The sequence below is a fragment of the Pseudorca crassidens genome, chromosome 9 (genome assembly GCF_039906515.1).
Source record: "Pseudorca crassidens isolate mPseCra1 chromosome 9, mPseCra1.hap1, whole genome shotgun sequence".
NCBI lineage: Eukaryota > Metazoa > Chordata > Mammalia > Artiodactyla > Delphinidae > Pseudorca > Pseudorca crassidens.
This window is the reverse complement of record NC_090304.1, coordinates 22,509,558-22,528,635: the sequence shown is the minus strand read 5'-3', so window position 1 is coordinate 22,528,635 and position 19,078 is coordinate 22,509,558. Positions and strand designations below refer to the sequence as shown.

Genomic DNA, 19,078 nt, shown 5'->3' with positions numbered 1-19,078 from the left:
TAGATGCAAAAATCCTCAACAAAATACTAGCAAACAGAATCCAACAGCACATTAAAAGGACGTACACCATGATCAAGTGGAGTTTATCCCAGGAATGCAAGGATTCTTCAGTATACACAAGTCAATCAATGTGATAAACCATATCAATAAACTGAAGGATAAAAACCATATAATCATTTCAATAGATGCAGAAGAAGCTTGTGACAAAATTCAACACCCATTATGACAAAAACCCTCCAGAAAGTAGGCATAGAGGGAACCTACCTCAACACTATAAAGACCATATATGACAAACCCACAGCCAACATCATTCTCGATGGGGAAAAACTGAAACCACCCCCTCTAGGATCCAGAACAAGACAGGGTTGTCCATTCTCACCACTATTATTCAACATAGTTATGGAAGTTTTAGCCACAGCAATCAGAAAAGAAAAAGAAATAAGAGGAATCCAAATCAGAAAAGAAGTAAAGCTGTCACTGTTTGCAGATGACATGATACTATACATAGAGAATCCTAAAGATCCCACCAAAAAACTACTAGAGCTAATTCAATGAATTTGGTAAAGTAGCGGGACACAAAATTAATGCACAGAAATCTCTTGCATTCCTATACACTAATGATGAAAAATCTGCAAGAGAAATTAAGGAAACACTCCCATTTACCACTGCAACAAAAAGAAGAAAATACCTAGGAATAAAGCTACCTAAGGAGACAGAAGACCTGTATGCAGTAAACTGTAAGACACTGATGAAAGAAATTAAAAATGATGCAAACAGATGAAGAGATATACCATGTTCTTGGATTGGAAGAATCAACATTGTGAAAATGACTCTACTACCCAAAGCAATCTACAGATTCAATGCAATCCCTATCAAACTACCAATGGCATTTTTCACAGAACTAGAACAAAAATTTTCACAATTTGTATAGATACACTAAAGACCCCAAAGAGCCAAAGTAATCTTGAGAAAGAGAATCAGAGCTAGAGGAATCAGGTTCCCTGACTTCAAACTATACTACAAAGCTACAGTAATCAAGACAGTATGGTACTGGCACAAAAACAGAAATATACATCAGTGGAACAGGATCAAAAGCCCTGAGATAAACCCACGCACACATGGTCACCTTATTTTTGATAAAGGAGGCAAGAATACACAACGGAGAAAAAACAGCCTATTCAGTAAGTGGTATTGGGAAAACTGGACAGCTATATGTAAAAGAATGAAATTAGAACACTCCCTAACGCCATACACAAAAATAAACTCAAAATGGATTAAAGACCTAAATGTAAGGCCAGACACTATAAAACTCTTAGAGGAAAACATAGGAAGAACACTCTATGACATAAATCACAGCAAGATCCTTCTTGACCACCTCCTAGCGAAATGGAAATAAAAAGAAAAATAAACAAATGGGATCTAATGAAACTTAAAAGCTTTTGCACAGCAAAGGAAACCATAAACAAGATGAAAAGACAACCCTCAGAATGGGAGAAAATATTTGCAAATGAAGCAACTGACAGAGGATTAATCTCCAAAATTTACAAGCAGCTCATGCAGCTCAATATCAAAGAAACAAACAACCCAATCCAAAAATGGGCCGAAGACCTAAATAGACATTTCTCCAAAGAAGATATACAGATTGCCAACACATGAAAGTATGCTCAACATCACTAATCATTAGAGAAATGCAAATCAAAACTACAATGAAGTATCACCTCACACCTGTCAGAATGGCCATCATCAAAAAATCTGGAAACGATAAATGCTGGAGAGGGTGTGGAGAAAAGGGAACTCTCTTGCACTGTTGGTGGGAATGTAAATTGATACAGCCACTATGGAGAACAGTATGGAGGTTCCTTAAAAAACTAAAAATAGAACTACCATACGACCCAGCAATCCCACTACTGGGCATATATCCTCAGAAAACCATAATTCAGAAAGACGCATGTATCACAATGTTCACTGCAGCTCTATTTACAATAGCCAGGATGTGGAAGCTACCTGTGTCCATTGACAGATGAATGGATAAAGAAGATGTGGCACATATATACAATGGAATATTACTCAGCCATAAAAAGAAACAAAATTAAGTTATTTGTAGTGAGGTTGATGGACCTAGAGTCTGTCATACAGAGTGAAGTCAGAAAGTGAAAAACAAATACTGTATGCTAACACATATACACGGAATTAAAAAAAAAAAGGTTCTGAAGAACCTAGGGGCAGGACAGGAATAAAGATGCAGACAGAGAATGGACTTGAGCACACGGGAGGGGGAAGAGAAAGCTGGGACAAAATGAGAGAGTAGCATTGATGTATACACACTACCAAATGTAAAATAGATAGCTAGTGGGAAGCAGCTGCATAGCACAGGGAGATGAGCTTGCTGCTTTGTGACCACCTAGAGGAGTGGGATAGGGAGGGTGGGAGGGAGACGCAAGAGGGAGGAGATATGGGGATATACGTATATGTGTAGCTGATTCACTTTGTTACAAAGCAGAAACTAACACACCATTGTAAAGCAATTATACTCCAATAAAGATGTTAAAAAGGAAAAAAAAAAAAGAGCAGCTTCCAAGATCACTAGAGTCTGGTGGGTCTAGGAACATGAGCCCTGTTGGTTTTCAGAGTCAGATATTTGGGGAGCTTATCTCTCCAGTGTATGTCTTAAAAGTTGAAATGCCTGAGGAGTGGGTTTGGACCCTTCAGTCTTCAGGGAGAAGCTCCAGGGTTTGAGTTCCCTCCTGCTTGTGGGTATATGGTGAGATTGTTTCCTAGCCTTTCCTACCCACTTTGATGTGATTTTCTTCTCATTTGCCTAATGTGTAGTCATTACTCAGCCAGCCTTTTAGGTTTTTATAAGAGGAAGTTGTTCCATGTGTAGCTGTAGACTCTTGGGAGGAGGTGAATTCACAGGCATCATATTGAGTTGGCCAAAAAGTTCGTTCGGGTTTTTCCGAACATTTTATGGAAAACCCGAACGAACTTTTTGGCCAATCCAATACATAGCTGTCTTGAACAGGAACTGCAATATGATGTTCTTAACCAATTTTTTCTTCATTTTCAAATTAACTCCAGGTATCTAAGGGCCTCTTCAAAGCAATACCTGGCTGGATTTAGATTGGCTAGTGCATATATATAAAAGTTGTTTTGCAGCTCTGTTAAGCTTATTTTATAATTGAGACTTAGCTGATTTAGACTGGCTTTGCATCAACATAAAATGTATTTTATCAACTTAAAAAATGATATTTACTTCCAAAAGTCACAAAGGAAGGAAATATCAACGTCTCATACCATGCCCCCAAATCACTCAAAATTCATTTCAAGAAAATGAATTTATTCCTATTGCCAGGGAACTGGCACCCTCTAGCGGCATTATAAAGAAAAAGTACCTTCTGATGTCAACCATGACCCAACTAAGACTCTCACTGTGGTCCAGGCCACTGAATCCCTATTCAATAAACTATATACGTTAGAGCCACTGACTGCACCCTGTCTTTCCCTCATGACCACCTTTCATAAATCTTCTTACTTTTTGTTAACCTGCGCATGCTTTGACTACAATGGGGAGACTCAGATGTTAGAAGATATTTTAAGCACTTTAATAAAAGTTTTAAAGAAAGTCTCAGGCTTTGATTTGGGGACTCTAAATTCTTTAAGGTAAGATCCATTATGTAGAATCATGTTCTTTGAAAGTGGTACTAAATTTCCTTTAGAAATTTAGTTTAGCTGTAATCATAGATATTTCAAGCAGAAACAACATCAGAGACCATTTAATCCAGTCCTTCATTTCGCATAATCTAGGTGGTCAATAAAATTTTTTGTGAAGGGTCATATAGTAAATATTTTCAGCCTTGTAAGCCCTATGGAGTCTGTCCCAAGTACTCAGCTCTACCATTGTGGCACAAAACCAGCCACATACAACACATGGGCATGGCTGTGTTCCAATAAAACTTATTTTAAAAAGCAGGCAGCAGCCAGATTTGGCTGGTGGGCTGGTTTGCTGATCCCTGATCTAGAATGTCCACTTTCTTGTCAGAGATCAGTGGGCAAGTAGTGGCACAGTCAGGGTTAAAATCTAGGTTTTTCTGACTCTAAACCTAGGGTTTTTTCCTACATTAAGTTTTACTTTTGCTGGATTTTAGATGTGCTGTGTGGTTTCCTTTAAGTATTAAAACAGAGCAAAAAGCAAAACCCGGGAGATGAGACTTCACAAGCAAAAAGTTACTTACACCTTCAAATTAAGGCCCTGTTGGAAAAAAACCTAAAGGACTCTTAACAAATGAATGGAAAAGTTTAGTTGAGGGACAGGTTTTGCTTGTTCCTACTTAGTAAGGTAATCAATTATGATCTCCGGGTTTGCAGATTTCATGAGTGTATAAATATTTAGTGACTAATATTCATATTTTGTGGGTAAACCCTCCAAATGTCAGAAGATAGCAATCAGATGGAATTTTCCTTTCTCTATTAATAAAAAAAATGAATAGTTTTCTAATATAACTACTACTTCTGATGATGCCCCATCAGTGGTCTACAGGCAACTGAACAGAGGGGCTACAGATCCTGGAAATCTCAAAATCTCCCAACATGCCTCGGGGACATGGCTACAAATAACATCCTGCTACCGAATAGACTTGTTTCCTTCTATTTCATTGTTCTTACTTTTTCAACTGGTTTCTGGATACCTAAGATCCTTATTTCACAGAGTCTAAAGATGTATTGATATTTCTTATAAAGTTTCTGGTGTTTAAATGAGCATTTTAAATTATTTTTATCTAAAAATTACTTGGCTTTGGAACTTCTATGAATATATATAAACACAGGTATTATGTTAATGACTTAGGAATTTTAAGTACTCAGGGCTGAGTATTTTGTTCTTTCTGAAATTATTCATTATATTATTTGAAAAAATTCAGTTTTCTTAAAATTGAAATACAGATTTACAATACTGTGTTAGTTTCAAGTATATAACAAAGTGATTCAGCTATGTATATATTTATATTTTTCAGATTACTTTCCATTATAGGTTGTTACAAGGTATTGAATATAGTTCCCTACTGTGTTATGTATATCCTTGTTGCTTATCTATTTTATGTATAGTAGTTGGTATCTATTAATCTATACTAATTTATCCCTCCCCACTTCCCTTTCCCCTTTGGTAACCCTAAGTTTGTTTTCTATGTCTGTGAGTCTATTTGTTTCGTATATAAGATTCATTTGTATTTTTTAGATTCCATATATAAGTGGTAACATAAAGCAATTGTCTTTGACTTACTTCACTTAGTATAATATTCTCTAGGTCCATCCATGTTGCTGCAAATGGAAGTATTTCATTCTCTTTTATGGCTGAGTAATATTCTATTATCTATATATATCACATCTTCTTAAACCAATCGGTTGTTTCCAAGTCTTGGCTATTATAAATAATGCTGCTATAAACACTGGGGTGCATGTACCTTTTCTTTTTTCTTTTTTTTTGGCCGTGCCGCACAACCTGCAGGATCTTAGTTCCCCGACCAGGGACTGAACCTGGGCCCTCGGCAGTGAAAGCGCAGAGTCCTAACCACCAGACCGCCAGGGAATTCCCCGTGTACCTTCTCAAATTAAGAGTTTTCATCTTTTGGGGATATATGCCCATGAGTGAGATTGCTGGATCATATGGTAGTTCTACTTTTAGTTTTTTAAGGAAACTCCATACTGTTTTCCATAGTGGCTGCACCAATTTACATTCCCACCAACAGTGAAGGAGGGTTCTCTTTTCCCCACACCCTCTCCAGAATATTATTTGTAGACTTTTTGATGATAGTGTGTGAGGTGATACCTCATTGTGATTCTGATTTGCATTTAAAATTCACATAGTTTTAATTCTTCTTCAACCTGTGTTCATTTTGCCTTACTGATTTAAATTTTCAGTTAAAAACCTAATTCACTTCTTTAACCTGTTTATGGAAATACTGATTTATGAAAGGGAATCATTATACCTGTTCTCTGATGAGCATGGTGTTGCAGTATTCACAGATGACATTTGCCAAAGGACAGTTCTGGTCATGAATCTAAATTTTATTAAAGAAATATAAGAAAAAAAGTGAGAAAACCTGAAAAGGCAACCCCCACCTATTTTTTTTTTGATGTGTGTAAAACAAAAATGTGAGAATAATCTATAAAGGTTATTTTCTCTCCCTTTGCCAGTGTAGTAATGAGATTCATCTCACCCTCCAGCTCTTTAACAGAATATGATAGTATACAAAAGATGCATCTGTGACTGTTTGAGCATCATTTAACAACATTATAATTCTCCAAAGACACCTTTCCAAAAACTTCCAGCAGCAGCATGATTCAATTAAAACTCTTATCAGGAGGGTAAAGAACAGAAGCATGATTAGGGCAGGAGGCCCATGTTCTCAAAGGCCCCAGAAAGGTGAGCCTTGTTTTCTAGAATACAAAAAATTTAAGAAATAATTAACCCTTCTGGTTAGGTCCATTTAATTTACTGAAGTTTAAGAAGACACCAATTTGCTCTAATTATGCCTCAGACTTTTTAGCAAGTTAGCTGACATTTTTTTGAATAATTCATCAACTTAAAGAGCATAATATGCTTGATCTCATAAGAAAGTAGGGAAAATTAACAAGATAAATTTGTAAGAAATACAGTTTAAGGAAGTATCTTAATAGTTACAAAAGAACATAAATTGTATGTACTCTATTTTAGTACAAGGGACACAGGATACGGATCCAGGATCTAGGATCTCAGTGCTAGCTTTGCCATTGATAATATTAACATAAAATTACTTAATCTCTCTACATCCCAGTTTATAAATGGGAAAAATATTCTATGATCATGACGCTGTCAAGTGCCATGAAGTTTCTTTTTAAAAATAAATGTTTTAATTGAAGTATAACATAAGTACAGATAAGTGAGTTCATCATATGTTTTGATGAATTATCACCAAAGGAACACACTTTGTAGGATTTAACTTAATCTCCTAAAAGTTTTAACCACTCATTCTCTTTTTTAAAGAGAAAAATATAAGTCTTATACAGTAATTCTTTTATTTATTTGTCTCTAATCCAAGACTGGTCATTAAAATATCACACAGGGAAACAGATCAGCATATACCTTTCCTAAAAACTTGTTACTTGTAGATCTACTACTGTAGTAAGCAGTAGAAACAATGCTTTCTCAGAAAGAGATGAAAATATAAACTCTACACTCATTTACTAGAATGGTTTATTGAACTTACTTTCTTAAAAAATCAGTCTTCTCACAACTTATGATACAGACTCAGAACTGGATTAACATCTTCATCTACTGCTAACCCCCTCCACTGTACATTAAAAAAAAAATAGTAGTGGAATTAACAAATCCAAGTTAGTACATGCCTCTTTATCTTCAAATGCCATCGATACAGCACAGTTTACACAAGAAACCTGTCTCCTTGGACACTCCTTGACAATGTGAATATTAAGTTGGCATTTTTGGAAGGGACGTTGGCATTGGGGACAATTCATAAGAGCAAACTCACAATGTGCTCGATGATCCTATGATGGAAAAAAATTATCAATTAGTATTTGCCAATCCTTAAGAAATCTAAATATAATCTCTTCAAAGAATATACTGTTCTCTTCTATAGAATTGTCCACTGAACCTACTTTGTTTAGTACACACCACAGAACCACAATATGAAGGCCTTAATGGGTTTTTTCCAAAGAATGGTTGTGAATGGAAAGTTTATACAAAGGATGTGACTTTTCAGGTTCATGTATCCAATTAGGGAAGAGAGTTGGAAAGAAGTCAGATTTTCTCATTATCAATTTAGTAGTGTCGAAAGGCCGCTCCTCCAAAAGGAGCTAAGTAAAGGGGGCAAGTTACAAATATATTTTAAATGCTTAATTTCAAATGGAACATAAGCAATATTTAACTTCTTGTAAAACTACCACACTAAGGACTGATTAATTTAAAAGCAAATTATTTTATCTCGTGGATTCAGTTAATCTCAAGCTATAGGAGAACTATATTATAGTTCATAATAAAATGAATAATTTAGAAAACCAGAGAAAAAAGTATGAGGGTGCTAAGACGATGGCGCTAAGATGATGGCTACATGTGACTTGCTGCTTATTTCAAAATGAGAGAAATGAAGCTATGGAATTAAAATGTGACACTTGTATTTAAAATGCTCTTCAGTTTTATTGCAGATAATGCTCACCCAAAAAACTTATAGAATACTGATTTATTTTTTATCATCACTGGGGCAAAGCCAGAGTAGATGGAAAAAGAAATTTCTAGTTTCTACTCATATTTATACTCAATAATGAAAGGGAAAGGGTTGGTATCAATTCAGCAAGAATTTGCTAACCAATCACTATATGCTAGGCACTGGCAATATCCAGATGGACACAGCAAAGTTCCTATTCTCTAGGAACTTCCCTGCCTATATGCTAACAGCTAGAAAATAACTTTAATACCTCAAGATGCCTCAGTTCCATCTTGTGCAGACAACCTTCATTTGGACACTTCACCATCAGAGAAAGAATCTCTCGTTTTGCAAAATTGTCAGGAAATAGTTGATTTTCCAGCAGTATTTCATTGTCAACTGGACATTTGTGACCTGCATCCCTAAAAGAAACAAATAAAATACATATTATTTGGTAGATTTTAAACATTCACATTAGAAAATACACACAACTTTAATTCACCACATATAAATTCTCTACTTATTTCCTATAGAAAATAAATGAACACATTATATTGTATAATATCACTAAAATAAACTGTCCTTTTACAGACAGTTTATGAACCATTCTTTTATGAAATGGATACAACTAGCACCATATGGATTATCTATCAAAAACTAGTATGGGATTTTAGATTGTGGGATAGATTTCAACCAAAAAATGAGAAATTGAATAAAATCATATTTTGAACAACACAAATGAAGTGAAAGTTAAGGATGGGAATTTTGGCAGTCTAGCAGGCCTCTATCAGCAGCTATTCAACATACTAGGGATATGTAACTAATTATATGCTGCTCAGAATATACTAATAACATGTCTATAGTTATTAGTCATAAGTAAAAATTAACCAATTAGCAGTAAGTAGCCCCAGGAGGCCACATTTTAAGGTTTACTTTGAACAGTCATCAACACTGGCTCACGGGCAACAAAGGTTTCCTTTATTTTTATGTCTAGGGTACATACAATGTAATCAGGAGTTAAAGGACCTCTATGTCCTGCTTCCCAATGGTTTATTCTACCTTACGATGGGAAAAACTACCCCAGGAAGCTTGGGTCTGTCATTCCCCTTTAACTTTTTGGGATGTTTCAATCTTCACTCACGAAATGTGGCAGGTCAGATAGGCTACAGAGCGTCAATCACTCAAACATTTGTTGCACACCTCCTACGTGTAAAGCAACAGTGGTGGTTCTTGTGCACGTGAAGTTGTTGAAAATGGGAGTCTGCTGTCAAATGCCTTAGAACTACAAAATGTGACCGACATAGTCAGTCTTTATAGGGCTTCTCTCACACTGCATGATATTATCCTACTGTCGAATATTTTTTGAGAACCAGGGACGTAAACAAGTTTATTGAAATATATTCCCCAAACGTAAGTGATGGATATCTAAGAGAAAATAAGAACCTTTCAAAGTAAACTGGAAACCATTATCCACCGCATTAGCAATCACTCCAAAGGAAAATGGAATTGGATTGAGATGCTGCCTTTTGATTCTCCGAATGACTATAACCGATGAGAAATTTCCGAGCCATTCCTTTAAGAACATTAAAGTTGAAGTAAGTGGTCATTTCTAGCTTAGAGGGAGATAGAAAAAAAAAAAAAAGCCTCACACTTCCTTTTGTAGGTTTTACTTCCTTTTCAGACCATTGTTCCACTATTTTCATGAATATCTTGCTATTAAAAAACTGCTAAAGATTAGCTACCTTCCTGGGCATGGGTGACACTTGGGTTTTTCTGTACATCTTCACCTACAGGAAAATCAACGATCCATAATATGGTCCTATTTCTACCTAAATACAATATAAATTGAAAATCATTATAAACAGAAAAAAAAGGTGAGCCTTTAACACTGCTCTCATGTATACCCTAAACCAGTGGTCTCAACTAGGGCAATTTTGACCACAGGGGACATCCGGCAACATCTGGAGACACTCTGGGTCTCACAACTGGGAAAGTGGGGCTATTTCACCATCCAGTGAGCAGAGGCCAGGAATGCTGTTAAGCACCCTACAACATCAGGACATTCTTCTACAACAAAGAAGTATCTGGCTCAAAATGCCAGTAGTGTGGAGGATGAGAACACCAACTCTAGAGAGATATTGCCAATTCACCATTGGGTAACATATTTTTCCCCCAAATTGAAACAAGACACATGCTCCCTTGTAACTTAAGTTAAGCCAATTCCCAAGTATGGATGTAGTTACCACAAATTCAAATTTTATAGAAAAGTTTAGCTAGACTAACAAGAAAAAAAAAAGAGAGGACTCAAATAAAATCAGAAATGAAAGAGGAGACATCACAACTGATACCACAGATACAAAGGATCAAAAGAGACTACTATGAACACTTATATGGCAACAGATCTGACAACCTAAAAGAAATGGATAAATTCCCAGAAACATGCAACCTACCAAGACTGAACCATAAAGAAACAGAAAATCTGAACAGACTACATTACTAGTAAGGAGAGTGAATCAGTAATCAAAAACCTCCCAACAGGGCTCCCCCTGGTGGCGCAGTGGTTGAGAGTCCGCCTGCCGATGCAGGGGACACGGGTTCGTGCCCCGGTCCAGGAAGATCCCACATGCCGTGGAGCGGCTGGGCCCGTGAGCCATGGCCGCTGAGCCTGCGCGTCCGGAGCCTGTGCTCCGCAACGGGAGAGACCACAGCAGTGAGAGGCCCGCGTACCGCAAAAAAAAAAAAAAAAAAAAGTCGAAAGAAAAAAACTTACAAGATGAATGAACAGCCAGCTAACCTACTTAAAAATGATTTCACCAATATGACTAGATGCTTATTAGTTGAAGAACCTAAAACTCCCCCACTTCTTCCATTTTTTTTGTCCTGTATAGAACTCCTTAGTCACCTAAAAATATTCCCATCTAACTTTTGAATTATAGTAAAATGTATCTATTTCTTAGGAGATGAATTTTAATCATTTGTGGAAACCCCATCTACTTTTGTTCAGTTGATGCAATCATGACTTACTGAGCACCTACTATGTATCAGGTGCTACTCCTGGCACTTAGGAAATATCAAGAACTAAAATAGATCTCAACCCCTGCTCTCAAGGAGCTTATACTCCAGGTGAGCAAGCAGACAATAAACACACAAATTATCTATATTTTTAAATATGAAAAGTGTTAGAGAAAAAAAGAAAGGTAGGTAAGGGAGATAGAGAGTGTGGGAAGAGGTGGGGAAAGGCATGCTGCGGTATAAACAGGGTAGCCAAGGTACCTACGAGAAGGTGAGATCTGAGCCACACTGGAGGGAGAAAAGGGCACTGACTAAGCAGTTAACTGAAGTAAGATGCAGAGAGAACAGCTGAAGCCAACTCCCCAAGAGCATGCTTCACAAGTTCAAGGAACAGCAAAGAGTGAATTGGTAGAGGGGAGGGGAGCCTAATAGAGAGATGATCAGAAAATTTACGGACCTATCATATAAGGCCTTACAAGGGCTTTGGCTTTTACTCCCAGACGACCTGCTGCAATGCTCTGAGCAGAGATGACATCATCTTACTTATTTTACCAGGTTCATTCTGGCTGCTATATTGAGAACAGCCTGGAAGAAGGCAAGGGTGGAAGTAGGGAGGCCTGTGAGAGAGTTGATGGTGATTCAGAACAGGGTGAGGCAGGGATTGAATTCTGGATATATTATGAAGGCAGAGCCATCAATCAATACTTTCTTTAAAAATACTGGTTATTTTACAGTTGTCCATAGGCAGCAGGTAGCAGACAAAATTTAATGTGGCTAAAATGAGAATAATGATTACTCATAAAGTCAGCATTATTTGTAATGAGATTATCATTGAGATTATCGTATTCTAGTAGGATCATCATTTAAGGTACATTATTTTAAATTATTTTCTTAAAGCTTAGAGACACACCCTAGTCTACAATACAACTGCTTTAAGTAGAAGTAGCTACTTATTGTTTATTTATCTGAGGGTCAAAGGAGGGGAGGACATAGTAATTACCTTTCATACTACAGTAGGAACTGGAATAAGAATGTAAATTTCTCAGTTTTCTGTTCAGTGTTCTTCTTCCTGAAGTAGCTTTTTATGTATAAGACTATTCTTGGGATGCCCTGTGTTCTATGTAATAATGTTCTATTTGGTTGTTATAGGTTCATTCTTATGCTCACGTACCTTATTGATTTGATGATGCAGGCTTTGCAGAACCTGTGGCCGCATGGTGTTTGCACTGCTTCCCGTAATGCCATCAAGCAGATGGGGCATTCATACTTGCTTTCCAGGGGTGGGTCAAATTCCACGTCATATCCCTGGATCTCTTCCATAAAAGAGCTGGAAAGATTCACTGTGCTGGCAGTTCCACTCACACTGTCATCTTTTGCTGCAGCACCACAGGAGCTGGCGGCCATGGCAGCACAGCAGTCGCTCTCAGACTGGCTGGATCCACAGCTGTTTTCCCAGTGTAGCAGACTCATAGTAAGGTGATTATCGACTGCTCTGAAGAAATAGCAAGACAAAAAATGCCTTCACATACACACATACATACACATACACACACACACACACACACACACACACACGTATCATAGCTATCTATGCAAGCCACCTTTTAGTTGATAAACATTAGCTCTGTTAATATTATTTACAGAAAACTTTCAAAGTTTTTTCAGCTTTGCTTCATGACTACTATTTTACAAGTTAAGGAGTTCATGATCTAGTAGGATGGATGGAATATAAGGTTAAAAGAAGAAACATACCTCAACTGTAATAATTAGCATAATTATCTGTTTAAATGTCTGTTTTCTATGACTGCAGTTTCAAGAATGTTCATTTCCTCAGTACTCAGCACGAGCTTTCACCTAACAGGTGCTCATTAGGCAGCTGCTGAAGAACTTAATTATGCTGCTGAACTTCCTTCAAGTATCCAGAGCTGAAGAGAACAGCTCGACCAGCAGGCAGTGTGAGGACGAACAATGCACAAAGGATCAGATGATCATGAGAAACTATTAGTTATGTGATTTTGGGCAACTAACCATTTGGATCTCAGTTTCTTCTTCTAGATCTAAAACTCTATTGACTACAGTTGAGCCCTGAACAAGGCAGGTGTTAGGGAGGCCGACACCCGAGCAATAGAAAATCCGACTTGGCCCTCTGTTCCCAAAGTTCCACATCCTCGGAGTCAATAACCACAGATCCTTTATTGAAAAAAATTTGCATTTAAGTGGACCTGTGTAGTTCAAACCTGTGTTGTTCAAGGGGTCAACTGTACCTCCAAATGTTCAGTGTGGCAATTTCTATTACACAGAAAGAACGGAATTGAAAAAGTATATCTGTATGTCCTCGTGCCTTCAGTCATGTCAAGTGACTATGTTTCATTACTAATGACTGGAAAAACAAGTGAGGTTTTGTTTGCCTATGGAAAACTATTGCTTTCATGGTAGGTGGGATGCTTTCAAATTCTAAACCATTACCAGAATTTACAAGTGAGAAGCTAAGGTCTAAAAGCAGTTCACAGCCTAATTAACCAGGTCTCTCTTGTAGGTAATTACATGTATAGAAAATTCCCACTATGTACCAGATATACAGTTGACCCTTGAACACAGGGGTTGGGGTGCCGACACCCACGCAGTCAAAAATCCACATATAACGTTACAGCTTGCCCTCTGTGTCTGTGGTTCTATATCCACTGATTCAACCAACCTCTGATAATGTAGTGCTGTAGTATTTATTGGAAAAAATCCATGTATAAGTGGACTCATGCAGTTCAAACCTATGTTGTTCAAGCGTCAACCAGAGTTCTAGAAAACAGAATGTAAGCCTCCAGCCAATATGGTAGACAAGGTATCCCCCGCCTGTCTCATTCTTATATAAAAATCCTGGCTGCCACCATGTCAAATAGTGGGTTAAGACAGTAATCCTCTATTTTTTACCACTATAGATACCTTTTTCTTCTTCTCAAAAAGATTTTGAGTAGCATTTGATGACCACCTACAAAGGATGAAGCACTGTTCTGGCTGGAGAGGCAATATCATGAAGTGGTGAAGAGCTTAGATGCTGGAATCGGATGATCTGGGTTTAACTCTTGTCTCCATCATTTGGTGTATGACCTGGGCAAACTATATAACCTTTCTGTGCTTCAGTTTCCTCATCTGTAAATGGGGGTAACAAAAGAATCCACCTCAGAATTACCGAGAGGATTAAATGTGTTAATATGTGCAAAGCACTTAGAACTGTGCCTGGAAGTAAAAATGAGTTGTTATTATGTGTACCTCTATAGAGTTATTTTATTTAACAATTTTATTGCCCCCCCCCCGGTTATCAAAGTGGAAACTCTGAAGCTTTAAAAGGCTAAGTAACTTGCCAAGGATTACCCAACTAATAAGAAACAGTTAGAATCAGAACCCAAGACTACTTCACCCAGAGCCTGTGCAATTTGTACTATCCTATGTTTGTCTATGTTTTGATAACTTTGTCTATAAAGCTGAATTTAAAATTTCTTTCCATTTATTTTTATTACACTAGACTAAGATGCTGACCACAGCTTCTGTTAAACATGAGCTGTCCAGTGTTATCAGGTTGGGTTGACAGAATTCCAAAAAATCAGTAAAGAAAAACTCATGTTTTGTTCTACTTTTTTAGTTTCGATAATATTTTTGAAAAGTTAAAAACAGTTTGCAAAGCCTTGTTATAACTAATGCAGAATCCCGTGGAAGACTCAGTACAAGTTGATAAGGAGGAAGGGATGGCAAGATAATGGCAAAGAGCAGAACTAGTTATTACGCCTGTGCTCCAGGATGGGGTTATAAGGCCCCTGTTATACCCTCCAAATCTGTTGCTAGATAACACTGTAATGCTATACTAGGGTTTATATCCTTTGTTATTTTTCTTCCCATATACATTTTTGTGTTCAATTACTACCTTAGTTAAATTTCTTAGAAGTAGAATTATTAGGTCAAAAAGTATATAACTTTTTATAGTTTCTGATAGATGCTGGTTATCCAATATGATATGTTTTGATATCCAATATCAAAGGCTTTATAATTCCCACTCCCAAAAGCAGAGTAAGTATGAGAACACATTTTATATACCTTTGATAATTCCAGGTATAGTTACCTTTTTTTTTTTTAACATCTTTATTGGGGTATAATTGGTTTACAATGGTGTGTTAGTTTCTGCTTTATAACAAAGTGAATCAGTCATACATAAACATATGTTCCCATATGTCTTCCCTCTTGCGTCTCCCTCCCTCCCACCCTCCCTATCCCACCGCTCCAGGCTGTCACAAAGCACCGAGCCAATATCCCTGTGCCATGCGGCTGCTTCCCACTAGCTATCTACCTTACTACGTTTGTTAGTGTGTATATGCCCATGACTCTCTTTCGCCCTGTCACAGCTCACCCTTCCCCCTCCCCATAACCTCAAGTCCGTTCTCTAGGAGGTCTGCGTCTTTATTCCTTCTTTACCCCTAGGTTCTTCATGACATTTTTTTTCTTAAATTCCATATATATGTGTTAGCATACGGTATTTGTCTTATAGTTACCTTTTGAAACCTTAACCATTTTTTTTTAAAGTAAAATCACTTTTGAGAAATTAATATTCGTTTGGTTGTACAGCATATGTCAAAATGCTAGCCAGGAGACAAAAGCAAAAGTCCCTGAGCTAAGTCTACCTTTTCTGCCCAAATGTCCAGTTAAAATTCAGTTTATTGGATAGTCGATAAACTGCCCTCTTGCTATCCAGTCCAAAAGACTTGCAGGTCTTTAGATTTAGAGACCTTTTATAGCAAATGTGTTACTAAGAAAATCTGTCCAATCAGTCACAATTCCTTAAAAGGAACTCCACTGCAGGAATGCAGTGTCAAGACATGAAAGTGAGCACTCTTAAAAATATAGATGCCATTATTTTTCATGCTTTAAGTAATACAGAAGCTTTTCATCTTTCAAATAAACTTTTTTAGGTAGTCACTCTGTCTACAGTATGTAGTCCCATGTAACTATACTACAAAGGGAAAATTAAGCTAAAGCAGTATTCTGAGTGCCATTCAGGATTTTTAGGTTTACTCTTTCTTTTTGGCAAGTTAAAACGTTTTTTCCTTTTACTTTTAGGGACTGTGATGACTTAATTGAAAATCACTTTCTTAACTACAGTGAGTAACTATTTTAATTAACACCAAGAAAAAACCCAAAAAGTGCTTAGAGTCAGCTATAGAAGATGGTCTGGGGGGGTTCCCTGGTGGCGCAGTGGCTGAGAATCCACCTGCCAATGCAGGGGACACAGGTTCGAGCGCTGGTCGGGGAAGATCCCACATGCTGCGGAGCAACTAAGCCCATGGGCCACAACTACTGAGCCTGCACTCTAGAGCCCACAAGCCACAACTATTTAGCCCGCGAGCCACAATTACTGAAGCCTGCGCACCTAGAGCCTGTGCTCAACAACAAGAGAAGCCACCGCAATGAGAAGCCCGTGCACTGCAATGAACAGTAGCCCGCACTGGCTGCAACTAGAGAAAGTCCTCGTGCAGCAACGAAAGACCCAACACAGCCAAAAATAAATAAGTAAATAATTTTTTAAAAAAAGAAGATGATGATGACCTGGCAACCGTGTAGAAAATACTATGCTTTATTAGTATTTTTTTTTTAACCTCATATGGTGCCTTAGGTATCCACTTCATGAGATGCTACAGAGGTACGCTTGGCTTTACATAAGCTAAAATAGATAAGAGTAAACAGATATTCTTACCTTCAAAGATTTCTTTGGCCTCTTTTCTATTCTAACATTCAGAATTCATGTGGCTTTCTATATGAATTAATGGAAGAGACAGCATAAAGGTTAAATGGTTCCTTAGTACGTTAAGAGCTTCATGACTGTAATTCCCTCTTTGTAATTGTGAATCTAGTACAGTAAGCACTGAGTTAATTAAATATTGTGGGATGTAACCACTGCCAACTTATTTTGACTGCAAAATGAATATCAAAAATAGTCTTATAAGAAATCATGGCTTAAATTCACCTATTAGTATGGGGTTATATATTATGCTCCAAAGAGTATACTGTTAAGTATCTTGTGGGAAGGGGAGTAGAGCGATACACAAAACTTTGTTCCTTTAAGATCAACAGATGCTAATGAGAGAAACGTACCAAGCTAAAAAATCAGTAAGTTATGTCTTGAACTGGTCAATTTTAAGTTTTAAAGTAAAACCACATAATACAAAACACTGAGAAATTACCTTTAATTTGCTGCTAGCTTTAGAAACAAGAACTATTTACCAAATCCTTAAGATCTATTCTTAAAATTGCAAAGACCTGCAAAAGGGCTGCAATGGCGAAGGTGCTGCAAAAGAGTCAACTACTATGCCTTATTTTTGAACATAAATTTGAGGGGACATTCCCTTTCCTAGGGATGATTTGTTCTCCTCCAGGGGGCAAAGATTGGAACTTCTTTCAAAATCTAAGTGGCCAAAAATTTATCAGCATCACGTATCCAAATTTGTCACAGAAAAGACGTCAAGTTACAATTCTTAAATACTGTGATGTATATAGTGCGTGCAGGTTGAAACTCTGATCATCACATGGGCAACAAGGGCCTGAGACACATTCCTTCCTTGAGTCACAAAAAAAGCCACAGCGTCCTCACCCCACTCCCATATCAACATCAGAAAAGCCCCTTCTCCCTTCCCGAGTAATCACAAGGGAATGGATAAAATACCAGTGGCCAGGTTCACAAGGCCAACACTCAGAATTTCAAGTTTTTCTTGTTTCTATGCCTGTGTAGCAAGACATTTAGTGATTTACACTCCCGAGAAACCAGAGAAAACACGCAAATACTATACGTTGTATGAAGCTCCTAAAATTTGTAGGTGCTTTCTGTTCACATTCAAGACAGTCCTAACTCAGCTGGAGTTCCCCTGAAGCCAAATACTAGGAACAGCTTTATCAACCCAGCGTCTGGAACAATCGCTAGAACTGCCGCGTGCAAGGGCGGGGGAGGAACATTCGTGTCAGCTGAACCTTTTCTTTCAAAAAAAAAAAACACTTGCTGCCTGGGACGTCTATTTGAGTTCAACAGGGAACCCAAAAATAGCTCTCCCATGACAGTGACAGAGGGAGTCGCTGAGAACCTAAAAGGGATTTTTTTAAGCCGGTACCATCCGAGCAATAGGAAAATACAGGAGGCGATTTCCTTTTCTGGGAAGGGGAATGCGCGGGGTGGGGGAAGTCGGGCCGAGAAAGTTGGCGCGAGATTCCAGCTGGGGGATGGAGTGAGCCGGGGAGGTGGTCCCCACCGGCCGGCGGAGCAGAGGTGAGGGGACAGGGGGCGGCGTCTCCAACCTGTGGGAACCCAGGGAAGAGGAGGCGGCGTCCCCAACCCGTGGGAAGCTAGGGGCCAGGGGCGGCGTCCCCAAGTGAGAAACAGGAGAGGAGGAGGCATCCCAGCCCGTGGGGAGAGAGGCCGCCACCGCCGGGAGCCGTCAGAAGGAGACTCACCACTCCGGTCCGCTGGGCCGCCGACTACGCCCGGCCGCAGGACTCCACTCAGCCAAGGTGCCAGGAGAGAAAGGCACCGCACTCCAAGCCGAGGGTGCCAGGACGCCAATCTCTTGACCCGAAGGCCGCCGTTACTGAATCCCCCGGAAGCCCGAGCCCCATCCGCGGATGCCCCTACTTCCGCCTTCTCCGCTCGCCCGGGCGAGCGAGGGGCGGGGAGCGGGCAGGGGAGGAGACAGAGCGGCCCAGCCGGGCGTGGGCGTCCCCTGGCGGCGGTCCTCCACAGGCGCGCGCTGCGGTGCCGGCGCGGGCAGGTCCAGCCGTCAATCTAGAGCTCTCCCGCTGCGTTTCCGCCTCGCTTGGGTGCGAATCCCACCTAGGCATTCCTTACC

General features: G+C 38.7%; 1 protein-coding gene across 4 annotated transcripts in view; it reads right to left on the bottom strand.

Moving 5' to 3' along the window:
• Positions 1 to 18,894, bottom strand: part of TRAF6 (TNF receptor associated factor 6) — a 28,841-nt gene extending 9,947 nt beyond the window's left edge. The window contains exons 1-7 of one of the 4 annotated variants that reach the window (XM_067749366.1): positions 18,687 to 18,893; positions 16,942 to 16,998; positions 14,145 to 14,351; positions 12,379 to 12,699; positions 8,467 to 8,617; positions 7,381 to 7,539; positions 5,982 to 6,053 (exon numbers count right to left, since the gene is read on the bottom strand). In XM_067749366.1, the coding sequence (XP_067605467.1) occupies positions 5,982 to 6,053; positions 7,381 to 7,539; positions 8,467 to 8,617; positions 12,379 to 12,699; positions 14,145 to 14,179 (738 nt within the window). In that variant the 5' untranslated portion in view covers positions 14,180 to 14,351; positions 16,942 to 16,998; positions 18,687 to 18,893. Of the gene's footprint in view, positions 1 to 5,981; positions 6,054 to 7,380; positions 7,540 to 8,466; positions 8,618 to 12,378; positions 12,700 to 14,144; positions 14,352 to 16,941; positions 16,999 to 18,686 lie in introns of all 4 variants that reach the window. The other 3 variants (XM_067749368.1, XM_067749367.1, XM_067749369.1) reach the window with 3 other exon arrangements.
• Between the last annotated feature and the right edge of the window lie 184 nt (positions 18,895 to 19,078).